The 18094-nt window shown below is 58.7% G+C and overlaps 1 protein-coding gene across 1 annotated transcript in view; it reads right to left on the bottom strand.

Annotated features, from left to right (window-relative positions):
* Positions 1-4097: 4097 nt before the first annotated feature.
* ARHGEF40 (Rho guanine nucleotide exchange factor 40) overlaps positions 4098-18094 on the bottom strand; it is a 29539-nt gene continuing 15542 nt past the window's right edge. Inside the window, exons 10-20 of the mRNA XM_030533059.1 lie at positions 15436-15588; positions 14264-15027; positions 13626-13866; positions 13252-13338; positions 9878-10111; positions 9451-9621; positions 8864-9041; positions 6741-6845; positions 6214-6444; positions 5735-5838; positions 4098-4502 (exon numbers count right to left, since the gene is read on the bottom strand). Coding sequence (XP_030388919.1) covers positions 4407-4502; positions 5735-5838; positions 6214-6444; positions 6741-6845; positions 8864-9041; positions 9451-9621; positions 9878-10111; positions 13252-13338; positions 13626-13866; positions 14264-15027; positions 15436-15588 — 2364 coding nt within the window. The 3' untranslated portion in view covers positions 4098-4406. The remainder of the gene's footprint in view (positions 4503-5734; positions 5839-6213; positions 6445-6740; positions 6846-8863; positions 9042-9450; positions 9622-9877; positions 10112-13251; positions 13339-13625; positions 13867-14263; positions 15028-15435; positions 15589-18094) is intronic.

The following is an 18094-nucleotide window of genomic DNA, read 5'->3' as shown; positions in this document are numbered from 1 at the left end:
AAGCCTCTGCAGCAAGCCAGTCTTGTTTAGCCCGGACTTCCAGCGCCCATTCATCCTACAAACAGATGCGTCGGAAGTCGGGCTCGGGGCTGTCCTCTCACAGGAGGTGGATGGGGAGGAGCACCCAGTTCTTTACATCAGCCGGAAGCTGTTCCCCAGAGAACAAAACTACGCAGTCATCGAAAAGGAGGCCCTCACGGCGAAATGGGCCTGCGACGCTCTGCGTTACCACCTCCTTGGGGCCCCATTCACTTTGGTCACGGACCACTCCGCCCTCCAATGGCTAGGCCGGATGAAGGACCACAATGCGCGGCTGCAACGGTGGTACCTAGCCATGCAGCCCTATGCCTTTGCCGTCCGCCACCGGGCCGGAAAGGACCACGCCAACGCGGACTTCCTTTCCCGCCTGGGGGACATGGACGAGCCTGGCCCCGTCGCCCGGGAGCCAGCCTTGGGGGGGTGTGTGTAAGGAGGCGCCCTGGCTCCCCGCTGCGCCTGAGGGGGACGAGCCAGAGCAGGCGCCTCAGTGGGCGGAGTCAGCACGGCCTGTCCCCGCCCCCCAGAAGTCAAGGGGCGGGACAGGAAGTATAAAAGCCCGGCCCCAGCGCTCAGTTGGAGGCATGCTGCCGGAGAGGACAGACACTGGTGCCCGAGCTCCCGCCGGGCCGGAACTGCCCCGCGCCCACTATCCCGAGGAGCGCTGGCCTGACCTGCCTCGCGTCCACTACCCAGAGGAACGCTGGCCGGACCTGCCCCGCGCCCACTACCCGGAGGAGCGCTGCCCGGACCTGCCTCGCGCCCACTACCCGGAGGAGCGCTACCCGGACCTGCCTCGCGCCCACTACCCAGAGGAACACTGGCCGGACCTGCCCCGTGCCCACTACCCAGAGGAGCGCTGGCTGGACTTGCCTCAGACCCGGTACCCGGAGGAACGTTGGCCTGACCTGCCGTGTGCCCGATACCCCGAAGAGTGGCCTGAGCTTCCCCACGACCGGTACCCGGAGGAACCTATGATCTGGGACCCATCAGACGACGCCGGGAAGGACCAGGTACCCAGAGAGGGGGAGGTCGGAAGTGGCCAGGGGGTAGCCGACCCTGGTTTGGCTCCGGAAGAGCCCGAACCCATGTCAGTGTGTTGCGGCCAGGATCCCCACTGACCGCAGCGGGTCTTGACCGCTGCTAGGGCCCCGGGCTGGAACGCAGTGGAGTGGGAGGGCCTGCGTTCCCCCTGCCACCCGTAACCGGGTGGCAGACTCCCCCTCTTCCCGCCTATTGCCACTGCTCTGCCCTGACCCAAAGGGCCAGAGAAAATTAGACTTGTGTTTGGTGCCCCGCTCGAACCACGGGCTGGGCCCCGTTGACTTTGCCACTGCTCTGCCCTGACCCAAGGGGCCAGGGCTAATTAGACTTGTGTTTGGTGCCCCGCCCGAGCCAAGGGCCCGGGCTGATACTGTGTTTGCTCAGCCCCTGCTAGGGGCCTGAGCCTGAACTATTACTGCCCGCCCTGTCCAAGGGCTGGGGCTTATTTACTTTGAGAGCCCTGACCCCGGCTAGAGGGCCGGGGTTCTACCCTGTTTACAGACCCTGTACCCCGCTCAACACCTGCTGAGGGCTAAGCCTACCCGGACTGCGGCGCGCAAGGAGGCACCCTGGCTCCCCGCCGCGCCTGAGGGGGACGAGCCCCAACACAACCGGCTTACAGCAGGTTAAACAAACGCCCTGTCAGGGCTGGTCTAGATAATACTTAGTCCTGCCAGGAGCACAGGGGACTGGACTAGACAACCTTTCACAGTCCCTTCCAGTCTTTTATGGAGGATGGGGCGGCTCTGGCTCTGGCGTTCCTGGGGTGTCACGGGCCCTGCACTGCTCCATCCTGACAAGGAGCGGCCCAGTGCTGGGGTTTCTCCAGGCTCCGTTCTCAGTGGAGGCTGGACACTTGGACAAACCAAGCGAGAGAGATGCTGGCACACAGCTGGGTCCTGCAGTGGGACTGGCCACAGCACGGGAACAGAGACAGAGTCAGCTGCCGGTACAGCTTTATTAATATGCAGGAAATAAATGGCCAGGAGTCTGTACAGTGACCGGCTTCCTGGCTCCAAATGCAGTCACCCCAGCCCCTACTCCACCCAGTCAGGGGGAGCCCTCAGTGCCAGGTCCTGAGGGCATGAGGCAGCAGCCTTCCAGTCCACCTCTCGCTCCTAGGCCAGGTCCCACAGGCTCCTGCTTCCCTGGCAGCTGCACCCCCACTCCTGCCGGCCCAGCTTCCTCAGTAAATATATTGTATATTATACATTCCTTAGTACTCGTATAAAGCTCCAGCCCAAAGAGCTGAATCCTCATGATGCTCCAGTCTGTCAGGCAGAGAATTTCCCACAATGCTCTAGTCCCCCAGCACAGAATGTCCAATGATGCTCCAGTATCCCCAGGAGGGAATGTCCTAGGATGCTCCAGTCCACCAAGCACAGAATTTCCCATGATCCTCCAGTCATTCCCAGCACAGTGTTTCACAATGCTCCAGTCCACCAGCCACTGAATTTCCCACAGTTCTCCAATCTCCCCAGGAGGGAATGTCCTATGATGCTCCGGTCTGCCACACAAAGACTTCCCATGATGCTCCTGCCCCCGGCTGATGGGGCTGCGCCACCCAGTGCCTTTGTGGGTGCCTTGCAGTAACCTGGTGGCTGCAGCTGCTCCAGGAGGGGAGTGGAACAGGCACACACACGTGCGCACAGGTGTGGGTCGACCCAGAAGCACAAATGGACATGTGCAGGCTGGCTGAGGGTGCAAAAGGGGCCTATGTGTGTGCATGTGCACATGTGCCAGAATCATTCCATGGGCAGACATGTCTGACTTGTGACACAGGGATCTCAGCACACTGCTCCATGCAGTGGGTGTTCATGTGCGTATGGATGAGTCATTACATGTACAGGTACAGCTGGCTGAGACAGGGATCAGTGTGGGCGTGGGCACGTGAAGGGACCATTGCACATGGAGTCAAGTGTGAGTGAGACAGGGATCAGTGTGTACGTGGGCGTGTGCATGTGATGGGGTCATTGGATGAGGAGAGGGGGTACCTCTGGGCCAGTGTGGAGACAGGGATCAGTGTGGTTGTATGGAGAGGTCATTACATAGGCAGGCATAGCTGGATGACAGGAATCTGTGTGTGTGTGTGTGTGTGTGTGTGCATGTGAAGGGGTTGTTGCATGTGGAGGCACGGCTGGGTGAGACAGGGATCAGTGTGTGCGTGGGCGTGTGCATGTCAAGGGTTGTGGCACATGGATGCACGGCTGGGTGAGACAGGGATCACTGTGGGCATGGGCACGTGAAGGGGTCATTGCACATGGAGGCACGGCTGGCTGAGACAGGGATCAGTGTGGTTGTATGGAGAGGTCATTACATGGGCAGGCATGGCTGGGTGACAGATCAGTGTGTGCATGGGCATGTGCATGTGAAGGGGTCATTGCATGTGACGGCACTGCTGGGTGATACAGGGATCAGTGTGTGGTGTGCATGTGAAGGGACTGTTGCACATGGAGTCAAGTGTGGGTGAGACAGGGATCAGTGTGTGCAGGGGCATGTGCACGTGACGGGGTCGTTGGACGAAGAGAGGGGGTACCCGTGGGTCAATGTGGAGACAGGGATCAGTGTGGTTGTATGGAGAGGTCATTACATAGACAGGCATGGCTGGGTGACAGGAATCAGTGTGTGCATGGGCGTGTGAAGGGGTTGTTGCACGTGGAGACACAGTTGGGTGAGACAGGGATCTGTGTGTGCATGGGCGTGTGCACGTGAAGGTGTCATTGCACGTGGAGGCACAGCTGAGTGAGACAAGGATCAGTGTGTGCGTGTGCACGTCAAGGGGTCGTTGCACATGGAGGCAGGGCTGAGTGAGACAGGGATCTGTGTGTGTGTGGGCGTGTGTACGTGAAGGGGTCGTTGCACGTGGAGGCACAGCTGGGTGAGACAAGGATCAGTATGCACGTATGTGCCAATCCTCATGGGAGCTCTGCTCTGCACGTGCGTGTAGGGCTCGGTGAGTGTGCAGGGCCAGAGGTGGGCACACTCGGAGTCTATGAGAGCAGGGTCCTCATGCTATTCAGGTGCAGTCCCAGGCCAGACCCACGGTGCAAGCCAGCCCCAGTGCTCTGACGCCCAGGCCAGATGGGTTTCCTGCCCACACCATCACTGTCCTTCCCCTCCCAGGCCATGGGGCGCTGCGCCCTCCACTGATACCCATCCCCCAGCCCACATGGTAGCTACAGGGCCCTAGTAGTCCCATGAAGGGTGAGGGGAGGACCCATGGGGCAGTGGCTGGAGGTCGTCTGGTGGCTCCATGCAGTGGGTGGGAAGGGGAGGATCCGTGGGGATAAACCTGTGGGGTGCGGTGCCAGGAGTCTGCCAGGGGCTCAGACTGTCCTATTCCTGGCAGCCCCAGGGCTCCGATCCTGCCCCACGCGGCCATGCAAGGCAAACAGCTTCCTGTGCAGGCTCCAGACCCAGCTCTGGGGGAGAGAGAGAGCAGGGTGAGTGCTGGGGGAGGGGCAGACAGACACATGGGGAGGGACAGATGGACAGCGACAGTGGGGGGCAGACGGACACAGAGTGGGGGAGGGGGACTAGACAGACAGACAGAGGCAGTGTGGGAGGGGTGGGCGCCCTGCCCGTATGCTGAAGCAGGGCAGAGGGACACACAGACTGATGGGCGCCCAGGGGGCGTCCCAGCCACTGTACCTCGGTGCCAGGGTCAGAGCGGGGTCGCCAAGTCGGGGGGTGTGTGGCCGTCTCTCTGGCAAACAAATAAAACACCATTTGTGAGGGTGCCAGGGTCACTGTGGGGAGGGGGAGAGGGAGGGAATGGGGCTGGGAACGTGAGTGGTGGGAAGGGTTGGAGTGGGAGGATCTCAGGGGAGGAGACCTTCGAGTGGAGCTGGGAGAGGGAGCTGGGGAGGAGAGGGGGTATCTGTGGGCCAGTGTGGAGGGTGGAGCTAAGGGAAAAGGTATGTGCGGCAGGGCGGGGGTGGGAAGGTTGGGGGTGCCCTGGTCCCATGCGGGGGACACAGCTGGTGGCAGAATGCCCCAGGGCAGCCCCTCCTAGGAGCCAGCAGGCCTGGGGACCTGCAGTGCCCAGGCTTGGGGCAGGGCAGGGCCGAGGATGGAAGGAGGGAAACAGTAACCAGCCTGGGGCCCCGCAGTACCCTGCCTACAGTGGTGTCCATCCCTGGCCACTTACCAGGCAAGACGGTAATGTCCCCCCCACAACACACCTTATGTTGTGCGTTCCCCCTGGCACTCCTGTGAATTCAAATGCTCCCAGTGCTCCCAGGAAAGATGCCAGCCCCTCCCAGACAGCACAGACAGAGACACAGAGAGAGACAGCCCACAAGGCAGACACACAGCCAGATAGACAGACAGACACCCACCCACCAGCCACCCATGCACAGACAGACACACAGAGAGCCAGAGACAGCCAGCTACGCACAGACAGACAGACAGCCCACCAGTGACAGACTGAGCCAGAGAGACACACACACAGCCAGCAACATCCACGACCGATGGACAGACAGACAGACGGCCGGCCAGACCCCGCTCTGTAGGACAGCCCCAACCCCAGGCAGCTCTGAGTGGGCAAAGTTAGGTGACAGCTGAGCCCTCTGGAGCCCCGAGAGCTGAGATGGGGATAGAGACAAAGACATACGCCTACCCCACAGCCCCTGCTCTTACCCCCGGTACTCACTGGCCGGCGTTGCACTGGGGCAGTGCCCCCTGGCGACTCTGCCTCCCTGGGGGACGGCTCCCCCAGAGCCAGAGCGGCTCCTGAGCCAGCGGCTGTCTCGGACGCTGCAAGAGAACCGGGGTGGGGGGTGAGGCCCAGGGACCCATGCCTGTGCCCGCCCACATGCATTGCTGGGCATCACCACAGTGACTGGGCTACAGACCACGGAGCCATGTGTCAACAACAGGAACCAGCGTTGCTCCAGCAGCCTCAGTGCGGGGGAGAGGCAGAGACCCCCCATGTGTCTCCCACAAAGCCAGCCCACCACGCACTGGCCCCACAGAGCCCCAAGCCCATCTGCCCCTTTGAAGCAGTCACGCCTCCCTGAATGCCAGGTGCCAGCAACATGTACCCTCCCCATGGAGCCAGCTGCCCCCCACGGTTCCACCGAGCTCCCCAGAGACACCACCCCTGCAATCCCCCTCGTCTTGCAGGCTCACCGCGGGGGATGTGCTTGACGTCCAGCTCCCACTCCTCCTCCTCCAGGTGCCCTGGCAGCGAGCAGGCCCCAGGGGAGCGCCCTGCCGCAGGGGGCACAGGGCTGGCATCGCAGAACAGGCCCAAGGGGGCAGGGCCAGGGCGGGGAGACGACGTGGCAGCTGGCGGGGAGCATGGAGCCCCGACCCAGGGGCTGAAGGAAGAGAGGGCCACCGAGGCACGGGTGCGGGTAGCTGCAGAGAGAGGGGATGAGAAAACACCAGGGGAGAGACCCTCCAGGCCCACAAAGGAGACACCTCTCTACCGCCAGAGACAGACAGCTCCCCAGGGAGAGACCGTTCCCAACCCTGCCCCCAGAGAGACAGCCTAAGAACCCCTCCCCTATCCAGGAGACCCCCATCGCCCCTGCTGCTCTCAGAGACACCCACCCGAGAGACTCCCTGCCATGCCCCTAAGACCCCCCCAGAGTGACCCTGCCATGATGACAGCCCCACAGCCCATGGCACCCCCGTGACCCAGCCCCCCTCACCTCTGCCTGTGAGCAGGCTGCTCAGCAGGGCCTGGCTGGGGCCCTGGACACTGACAAAGGGCTTGTCCCCGATGCCCATGGAGACCATCTCCTGTGTGCGCAGTTCTGGGCAGGACACAGAGAGAGATGTCATAACACAGCCACACACAGTGGGTCAAATCCCCCAATCTCACCCTGCTGGGGCCACTCTCCGTCCCATCCCCCTCCTTCCCCACCCCATCACAGCAGGGCCCACCCCCCAATCCCATCCCGCCAGGGCCACTCCCCATCCCATCCCCCTCCTTCCCCACCCCATCACAACAGGGCCCACCCCCCAATCCCATCCCGCCGGGGCCACTCCCCATCCCATCCCCCTCCTTCCCCACCCCATCACAACAGGGCCCACTCCCCAATCCCATCCCACTGGGGCCACTCATTGTGTCCCACCCCCCCTCCTCCTTCTCCACTCCATCACAATGGGGCTCACCCCCACATCCCATCCCACCGGGGCCACTCCCTCCATCCATCCCCCTCCTCCCATCCCACCAGTAGCCACATCCTCCATCCCACCCCCTTCCTCCTTCCCCACCCCATCTCAATGGGGCCCACCCCACCAAATCCCATTCTGCCGGGGCCACTTCCTCCGTCCCGTCCTCCTCCTTCCTCCCCACCCTGTGACGCTGCACCTTATAATGCTTTATAGAAATATGCTTATGAATGTAAATATGACATAACTGGAATATGATTTATGCTACATATGCCATGTAACATATCTTTGCAAAGATTATGTTCTACCGAATGCATTCATCCTATTTGTATGCATGGATCATTTTTATATTTGAAGTTATGAGCGTTGGCTCTATGCTTGTGTTTAAAGTGTTTGCTGTAGAAAGCACCTAAGGTAGATTTGGTCAACATAGTGTGAAGGGTTTATTCAAGTAATTGGGAGTACTTGGCCAACAACGGACCTTGGTAGACGCCAATCCACATCTGAGCTTTCCTGGGAACATTCGGGCTAACATGGCATTGGCCTATAAAGAATGAAGTCATGCATAGACATGTGACTTGCCCATGTGACTCCAAAACTCCATCTTGTAGCTGTAATTCTACATAGGGGGAGAGAGCGGTTTCCACCCACAAGAGGGAGGCAAAAACCCCTCCATTTTGTCTCCAGCTGGCTCAAGAGATGGCCTCTCCACCCCAAAGGATGCCTGAGAGAAACTGGAACAAAGGCTAGTAACTACAGGGGTGTGAGTGATTGCTGGACCCAGACTAGAAGGAGGTTAATCTGTCAAAGAAGCTTATTGGAACATCTCTGAGGGTGAGATTTACCTGCATTCAGTTTCCTATTATGTTAGGCTTAGTCGTGCGTGTTTTATTTTATTTTGTTTGCTAATTCACTTTGTTCTCTCTGTTATTACTTGGAACCACTTAAATCCTACTCTCTGTATTTAATAAAATCACTTTTTACTTATTAATTAACCCAGAGTATGTATTAATACCTGGGGGCGGGGGGCAGGTCAGCTGTGCATATCTATCTATCAGTGTTATAGAGGGTGAACAATGTATGAGTTTACCCTGTATAAGCTTTATATAGGGCAAAAGGGATTTATTTGGGGTTTGGATCCCATTGGGAGCTGGGTATCTGGGTGCTGAAGACAGGAACACTTCTTAAGCTGTTTTCAGTTAAGCCTGCAGCTTGTGGGGGACGTGGTTCAGACTTGGATCAGTGTTTGCAGCAGGCAAGCGTGTCTGGCTCAAACAAGGCAAGGTAGTGAAGTCCCAAGCTGGCAGGGAAAATGGGCTTAGAGGTAGTTTAGGCACATCAGATGGCAGTCCCAAAGGGGTCATCTCAGCAGGGCCCATGCCTCGCATCCTCTCCCCTACCTTGTCACAAGGCCCACAGGTGTCCTCATGCGTTACACCAAGAGCCATGTCCCCCCACCCATCCCACCTCCTCATCTTGCTACGCTAGTGTCCGTGTCCTCTTGCTTCCCACAACCCATCACAATGAAGGTTACCCCTTGCCCCCATCCTGACATGCCAGGGCCCATGTACTAACCCAACAACCTCATCCCTCACGCCCCATCTCACTGCAGCCCTGGATCTCATCCTATATGTCCCCCCATACCATCCCCACCTACCCTTGCTGAGCGTGGCCTGCCTCCACAGCAGCTGGGCCACGGCACTGGTCCACTTGTGCTTCACCTCGGGTGAGGAGGCCTGCAGCGTGTAGGCCTCACGGAGCTTGCGACGCCGGAACCAGAGCTCAAATCGCAGCCCGCTCTCCCCGATGTTTTCCGTCAGCCCCATATCTGCTGTCTGGGGGGCAGACAACATGGCCAGGAGATGAGACATACCTTGAAGGCCTGTTTGCAGTGCAGAGGGGGACCCATGGGGGAGGTAGTGCTAGGGGAAGAATCCTATGGGGGAGGGGAGGTGGTCCCCCGGGGCAGGGTGGGATGAGCCAGCACACCTTGAAGGCCTTTTGCAGCGGGGGCGATCCCCTGGAGTGGAGCAGGGTGGGATAGGGCAGGGATCCCATGGGGCAGGGCAGAATGAGGGAATGAAGGCAGGGGGAGGGGATCCCATGGGGCAGGGCAGAGCGGGGGGAACATGGCAGGGGGAAGGGATCCTATGGGGCAGGGCAAGGCAGGGGGAGGGGATTCCATGGGGTGGGGTGGGGGGAACAAGGCAGGGGCAGGAGATCCCACAGGGGAAGGCAGCGCACCTTGTAGGCCTGCTTGTAGACATAGACGTCCAAGCCACCCTCGGTGCCCTTGCGCTTGCTGAAGAGCAGCAGCTGCTCGAAGAGGAAGACATGCCGATGGCACTTGCGGCGCCCACGCAGCACGGTGAACTCGTCCCGGTGCAACAGCTGCCCCTGCGCCTTCAACTCCAGCTGCAGGGAAAGGAGACACCGCGGGCAATGGGCAACCTTCCCTGGGCCAGGCTCGCTGCCCCCCAGGGACAGAGCAGTGCATGCTGGGAGAGCTCCTTGCCACCCCCTCGGGTACGGATGGAGCTGTGCATGCTGGGAGAGCCCCCAGCCACCTGCTCAGTTAGGGATGGAGTAGTACATGCTGAGCGCGCCCCTGGGATCCCATCCTCCCGGAGACACAGCAGTGCATGCTGGGATGGCCCTTGCCTACACTCACCTCACAGCCCCGGATCTGCTCCATGGCCAGCAGGTTCCTGCCATGCTGTACCTGGGACTCCAGCAGCTGCTGCGCTGCCCGCAAGGCCTCACGCTCTGACACCTGCTCCATGTCCGTCTCCTGCAGCAGCTCCTCCAGAAAGCGCCCATAGCGTTCCAGCTGCTCCAGGGGCCTCTGCAGGGCACTTGCTAGCGCTGTGTCCTCCCAGGGACCTTCTAGGCTGCTGTGTACTGTCTGGGGGGAGGAGAGGAGCTGAGCATGGAGCCCACAAGCCAGGCTACTGCACCATCACTGGGGCTTCCAGATCCCAACAGCTGCCCAGACCAAGGAACAGAACCCATAAATCCTAGCTCCCAGACCCCAGCTCTAACCACTAGACCCACTCCCTTCCTAACACCAGGGCTAGAACCCAGGCGTGCTGGCTCCCAGATCCCAGCTCTAACCACTAGCCCCACTCCCCTCCTAGCATCAGGGCTAGAACCCAGGAGTGCTGGCTCACAGATCCCCTCGCTCTAACCACTAAATCCCACTCCTAAATCCCAGAGCTGAGGATAAGGACATAAGAAGGGTCACAATGGGTCAAACCAATGGTCCCTCTAGTCCAATATCCTGTCTTCTGAAAGGCGCCAGTGCCAGGTGCTTCAGAAGGAATGTTACTGAGTGATCCATCGCCTGTCACTCAGTCCCAGCTACTGGCAGTCAGAGACTCTCTGTTAGGGACACTGAGAGAATGGGGTTGCATCCCTGACCACCGTGGCTAATAGTCGTTGATAAATAAGTTCATGGAGGATATTCTTTTTTTAACCCAGATATATTTAGGCCTTCACCACATCCCCTGGCAACAAGTTCCACAGGTTGACTATGCACAGTGGGAATAATTACTCTAGTCTGTTTGTCTGAAAACTGCTGCCTATTAATTCATCAGGTGACCCCTACTTCTTGTGTTATGTGAAGGAGTAAATAACACTTCCCTATTCACTTTCTCCACACCATTCGTGATTATATAGACCTCAATCATATCCTCTCTTAGTCATCTCTCTTCTGAACAGTACCAGTCTTTCTAATCTCTCCCCATATGGAAGTTGTTCATTACCTCTAGTCATTTTTGTTGCCCTTCTCTGTACCTTTTCCAATTCCAATATATCTTTTTTTGACATGGGGCAACCAGAACTGCACGCAGTGTTCAAGATGTGGGTGTACCATGGATTTATATAGTAGCATTATGATATCATATTTTCTATCTCTTTCCTAATAGTTTGCTTTTTTGACTGCCGCTGCACATTGAGTGGATGATTTCAGAGAACTATCCAGAATGACTTCAAGATCTCTTTCTTGAGTAGTAACAGCTAATTTAGACCCCATCAGTTTGTATGTATAGTTGGGATTATGTTTTCCAATGTGCATTACTTTGTATTTATCAATGCTGAACTTCATCTGCCATTTTGTTGCCCAGTCACCCAGTTTTGTGAGATCCCTTTGTAACTCTTCACAGCCAGTGTTAGACTTAGCTATCTTGAGTAGTTCTGTATCATCTGCAAATTTTGGCACCTTACTGTTTATCCTTTTTTCCAGATCATTTATGAATATGTTAAACAGCCCTGATCCCACTATAGATCCTTGAGGAACCCTGCTATTTACCTCTCTCCACAGTGAAAACTGAACATTTATTCCTATCCTTTGTTCCCTTTCTTTTAACCAGTTATTGATCCATAAGAGGACCTCCCCTCTTACCACATGACAGTTTACTTTGCATGACAGCCTTTGGTGAGGGACCTTGTCAAAGGCATTCTGAAAGGCCAAGTACAATATATCCACTGGATCACCCTTTTTCCACATGGTTCTGCCCCTTCTCAGAGAATTCTAGTAGATTGGTGAGGCATGATTTCTCTATACAAAAACATGCTGACTCTTCCCCAACAAGTCATGTCCATCCATGTGTCTGATAATTCTGTCCTTTACTACAGTTTCAACCAGTTTGCCCGGTACTGAAGTCAGGCTTACCGACCTGTAATTGCCAGGATTGCCTCTGCAGCCTCTCTTTTAAAAATTGGTGATACATTAACTACTCTGCAGCTGTCTGGTATGGAAGCTGATTGAAACGATAGGTTACAAACCACAGTTAGTAGTTCTGCAATTTCACATTTGAGTTCCTTCAGAACTCTTGGGTGAATACCAGCTGGTCCTGGGGAGTTATTGCTGTTTAATTTATCAATTTGTTCCAAAACTGCACTGCTACAGGCTGGAGACCGACTGGCTAAGCAGCAGTTCCACAGAAAGGGACCTGGGGATTACAGTGGACAAAAAGCTGGATATGAGTCAATAGTGTGCCCTTGTTGCCAAGAAGGCTAACGGCATATTGGGCTGCATAAGTAGGAGCATTGCCAGCAGATCGAGGAAGTGATTATTCCCCTGTATTCGGCACTGGTGAAGCTACATCTGGAGCACTGTGTCCAGTTTGGGGCCCCCCACTACAGAAAAGATGTGGATAAATTGGAGACAGTCCAGTGGAGGGCAACGAAAATGATTAGGGGGTTGGGGCACATGATTTATGAGGAGAAGCTGAGGGAACTGGGCTTATTTAGTCTGCAGAAGAGAAGAGTGAGGGGGGATTTGACAGCATCCTTCAACTACCTGAAGAGGGGTTTCAAAGAGGATGGAGCTCAGCTGTTCTCATTGATGGCAGATGACAGAACAAGGAGCAATGGTCTCAAGTTGCAGTGGGGGAGGTCTAGGTTGGATATTAGGAAAAACTATTTCACTAGGAGGGTGGTGAAGCACTGGAATGGGTTACCTAGGGAGGTGGTGGAATCTCCATCCGTAGAGGTTTTAAAGGCCCATCTTGACAAAGCCCTGGCTGGGATGATTTAGTTGGGGTTGGTCCTGCTTTGAGCAGGCGATTGGACTAGATGACCCCGTGAGGTCTCTTCCAACCCTAGTCTTCTATGATTCTATGAAAACCCCCTTTACTCACACCTCAACCTGGGACAGTTCCTCAGATTGGTCACCTACAAAGAATGGCTCAGGTGTGGGAATCTTCCTCACATGCTTTGCAGCGAAGACCAATGCAAAGGATTTGTTTAGCTTTTCTGAAACCTCATCTCCCTTGAGCGCTCCTTTAGCACCTCAATCGTCCATTGATTGTTTGGCAGGCTTCCTGCATCTGATGGATTTAAAAAAAGATTTGCTGTTCGTTTGTGTGTCTTTTGCAAGTTGCTCTTCAAATTCCTTTTTGGCCTGTCCAATTACACTTTTACATTTGACAGGATAGAATCCAAGAGTCCTAAACTCCCAGCCCTGCCTTGCCTAACCATTAAACCCCACTCCCCTCCCAGAGCTCTGAGCTTCTCCATGGGTACACGCAAGCAGCACAGTACCTTGTGGGCAGCTTGCTGAGAGGCCAGTGCTGCATCGAGCTTCTGCCGGTTCTTCACGTAGAGGGCATAGAGACTGAACTGGTCCGCCTGGCGCAGAGAGTGACAGGGGAATTAGAGCCAACTTCAGTGTCACCACCTCCCCACAGCACAGGGCACACGGGGGAGACACAGAAGGGCAGGGCCAATGCAATTAGAGCAGCATCCCAGGGCAGATGGGCTATGGGCCCCTGCAAGGGTCTGCGGGCATCTCCTGGGGAGACGACGGGGGTGCCAGCGAGCAGCACTCATGCCTTAGTGCGGGGAGGTGCCTGGGAGAGGGGAGGTCCAGGGGGAGAGTGTGGGTCCCCAGATGGGTCATGGGGCTGGACACTCACGTATCGCAGGAAGCAGCCCCCTGCACGGAGAGGATGGCTGGCGCAGCCCTGCAGCTCCTTCAGGAAGTAGGTGCGGTGGAAGCCCAGCAGCCGGTCACGGGTGCCCTCCAAGGCACCGCACTCGCGTTTCAGCTCGGGGGGTAGCTCCTGGCACCCCGACTCCTGGGGCAGCAACTCAGCCAGGCAGCCTAGATACTCCTGCTCCGAGGCAATCAGCTCTGCCACCAGCCGCTGCTGGGCGCTGGGCAGGAGAGGGGATAGGCATCAGTGAGGGGCCCTGTGCCCTACCCTGTGGGTGCTGATGAGCCTCCCGCCCTGGGGCTCCCCTATGTGCCGCCCATGGGTCACCCAGCCCGGTACTCCCCTCAATCCCGTGGGCATCGATAGCCCTCCCATGGGTACTGAGGTGCCTTGCGCCCCAGTGCCCCCACACCCTCACAGGTGCCAATGGGCCCTCCACCCCATGGGCACCAACAGGTGGGGCCAGGGCGCACTTCTCTCAGATGGGGCAATGGGTCCCGATGTGTGGAGTATTTGGGTCCCAGTGCGTATGTGGGGTGGCAGTCGTGGGAGGGGGCAGTGCCCAGAACTGCAGGGTCCTGGTCTAGTGCAAATACCTCTCCTCCAGAGCAACTCACCCCAGGCGGTGTTTCCGCTCAGTGCTGGGCATGCCCCCCCACGGCGCTTCGGCTCTCTGGGCGCTGCTACGAACCAGCATCACGTGCTCCCGGGGCGAGCAGGTCCGGTCCACTACCTCCTGGCTGCTCACTTCCAGTCCCCGAATGAGGACGCTGGGGCGGGGAGGGCCGGGCTCGCTCAGTGCCCTCTGCGTGCTGGGGGGACCCTTTGCAGGATGCTGGCAGGAGGGCAGTGTGCCCAGAGGCAGCGTGGGTGCCTGAAAGAAGGCAGCGGTGGAGGAGCTGATGGGAGGGGGGCTTTGTTCTTCATCACTGTTCTCCATGGGGCCCCTGGAGGATGCTAGTGAGTGGCAAGAGGGCACCTCACACAGGCCAGGGGAGAGGCTGCCCGGTGGAGGCAGCAAGCAGCTCAGGCTGCGGGAGGAGCCCAGGCCGGTGCCCAGACCCCTCATTGGGCGCTGCGGTGAGCAGGAGGCGCTGGTGCTGTCAGCCCGGCGCCGGGGCTGGGGTCCAGACTGCAATGCCACTTCCAGCCGCCGCTGCAGGAGGCGCCCCAGCTCCTGGCAGCGGGCCCGGCAGCGCCCCAACTCCCGCAGTGCCCAGGGACTCTGCACTGCCAGCCCATGCATCTCCTGGAAGGCGCTGTCCGAGATCTCGCCATGCTGCTGGCAGTACCGGCCCAGCGTCCCCAGCACCATCTCTGGCCCTGCGCTGTCCTCAATGGCCGACAGGCACCGGACGCCCTCCAGGGCCCAGTCCTGAGCCTACGAGAGACAGTGGGAGAGATGGGGTCAGAGTGACATAGGCCAGGAGGGACAGGGCGCCGGGGTCAGAGTGATGCAGGCCATGGGGGGATGGGGAGTCGAGGACAGGGGGCAACGGGGAGCCGGGACAGCCCTGCAATGGAAATGGGCAGGAACAACAAACGGACCCAGGAAATCACCCCCACTCCAATGTGTGATGCTGCCCTGGGGGCATCCACACCCGCCTCTGGCATGGATAGTGGGGTTGGGCTGCCTGTGATGTGGGATCTGCTCCCCCTGCCAGGAACACCTCCTGGGCTGAACTAAGCTGGATGCTAAAGGGGAAAGGAGGGACAGGGCAGGCACAGATAGACAGACAGAGGGGGCAGGCACAGACAGACAGAGGGGGCATGACTGAGCGGCTGGCACCTGCTGCAGGAAGCGGTGCAGCCGCAGGGCATTGTGCATGGTGTGCGCACAGCTCTCCAGCCGGCGCTCGAAGCTCTCCAGCTGCTGCCCCTCAGCTGCCAGGTCCCTGTCACCAGCCAGATGCAGAGCCTCGTGCCCCCGGGCCAGCCATTCCTGGGAGAGAGAGGAGGAGATCGGGCAGTGCTGTCCCTCCTACACTCCAGACACCTGCCAGCACAGAGTGCCCCGCGGAGCTGATGCACCACAGATGCAACTCCCACCCACTCCCATACGGAGCACCCCATAGAGCACATGTCCCCCCAGTATAGAGTCCCCACAGACCCAATGCACACCCCACAGCATAGAGCCAGTGTTCTCCCACTCTCAGTATGGTGCATCCTGCAGAGTCAGTGCACCCCTTACCCCCATATGGAGTCAATGCACCCCCTCAACCCCATATGGAGCACCCTGCAGAGCCCATGTCTCCCCCACTATAGAGCCCCCTACAGACCCAATGCACACCCCACAGCATAGAGCCAGCTCCCATCCACCCTTAGTAAGATATTGCCTGCAGAGCAGATATCCCCTCAGTACAGAGTGCCCGGCAGAGACCCATTACCCACCCCAATACAGGGAGCCCACAGACCCAAATACACACCCCACAGCATAGAGCAACAGGAGAGCAAAATGCCTGCTCACCCTCAGTATGTCACACCCTGCAGAGCCGATGTCCCCCAAAAACAATGTGCCCCGCGGAGCCGACGCACCACCCCCCATCAGTACGGTGGGCCCCGCAGAGCCAATGCGCCCCCCCACCCTCAGTATGGTGCACCCCTCAGAGCCAATGTACCCCCCATCCTCAGTATGGTGCACTCCTCAGAGCCAACATGCTCCCCCACCCTCAGTATGGCGTGCCTCTCAGAGCTCCCCCTTTGGTATGGTGTGCCCCCCAACCTCAGCATGGTGCATCCTGCAGAGCCGATGCAGCCACCCCCGCCCCCGTCTTCGCTATGGCACACCCTGCAGAGCTACTGGACTCTCCCACCCTCTATACAGCTCACCCCAGAGAGCCAACGCAACTCCCCCACCCTCAGTATAGCACGCCCCACAGAGCCAACGCAACTCCCCCACCCTCAGTATGGCACGCCCCACAGAGCCAACACAACTCCCCCACCCTCAGTATGGCATGCCCCACAGAGCCAACGCACTCCCCCACCCTCAGTATGGCACACCTCTCAGAGCCAACGCACCCCTCACCCTCCCACCCTTGGTATAGTGCACCCCTCAGAGCCAACGCACCCCTCACCCTCCCACCCTCGGTATAGTGCACCTCTCAGAGCCAACGCACCCCTCACCATCCCACCCTCGGTATAGTGCACCCCTCAGAACCAACGCACCCCTCACCCTCCCACCCTCAGTATAGTGCACCCCTCAGAGCCAACGCAACTCCCCCACCCTCAGTATGGCACGCCCCACAGAGCCAACGCAACTCCCCCACCCTCAGTATGGCACACCTCTCAGAGCCAACGCACCCCTCACCCTCCCACTCTTGGTATAGTGCACCCCTCAGAGCCAACGCACTCCCCCACCCTCAGTATGGCACACCCCTCAGAGCCAACGCACCCCTCACCCTCCCACCCTCGGTATAGTGCACCCCTCAGAGCCAACGCACTCCCCCACCCTCAGTATGGCACACCCCTCAGAGCCAACGCACCCCTCACCCTCCCACTCTTGGTATAGTGCACCCCTCAGAGCCAACGCACCCCTCACCCTCCCACCCTCGGTATAGTGCACCCCTCAGAGCCAACGCAACTCCCCCACCCTCAGTATGGCACACCCCTCAGAGCCAACTCACCCCTCACCCTCCCACCCTTGGTATAGTGCACCCCTCAGAGCCAACGCACCCCTCACCCTCCCACCCTCGGTATAGTGCACCCCTCAGAGCCAACGCACCCCTCACCCTCCCACCCTCGGTATAGTGCACCCCTCAGAGCCAACGCACCCCTCACCCTCAGTATGGCACACCCCACAGAGCCAACGCAACTCCCCCACCCTCAGTATGGCACACCTCTCAGAGCCAACGCACCCCTCACCCTCCCACCCTTGGTATAGTGCACCCCTCAGAGCCAACGCACCCCTCACCCTCCCACCCTTGGTATAGTGCACCCCTCAGAGCCAATGCACTCCCCCACCCTCAGTATGGCACGCCCCACAGAGCCAATGCACCCCTCACCCTCCCACCCTCGGTATAGTGCACCCCTCAGAGCCCCACAGAACCTATGCCAGCCCCCAGTACAGAGCGCCCCACAGAGTCTATGCCAGCCTCCTGGTACAGAGCGCCCCACAGAGCCAATGCCAGCCCCCCAGTACAGAGCGCCCCACAGAGCCTATGCCAGCCCCCAGTACAGAGCGCCCCACAGAGCCTAGGCCAGCCCCCTGCTACAGAGCGCCCCACAGAGCAAATGCCAGCTCCCCAGTACAGAGCACCCCTCAGAGCCAATGCCAGCCTCCTGGTACAGAGCGCCCCACAGAGCCAATGCCAGCCTCCTGGTACAGAGCGCCCCTCAGAGCCAATGCCAGCCCCCCGGTACATACTGCCCTGCAGAACCTATGCCAGCCCCCCAGTACAGAGTGCCCTGCAGAGCTGGCACCCCCTGATATGTAGTGCCCCACAGAACCA

This window comes from Gopherus evgoodei, chromosome 14, assembly GCF_007399415.2.
Source record: "Gopherus evgoodei ecotype Sinaloan lineage chromosome 14, rGopEvg1_v1.p, whole genome shotgun sequence".
Lineage (NCBI taxonomy): Eukaryota > Metazoa > Chordata > Testudines > Testudinidae > Gopherus > Gopherus evgoodei.
Note: the sequence above shows the minus strand (reverse complement) of the source record. Positions and strands in the feature narration are given on the sequence as shown.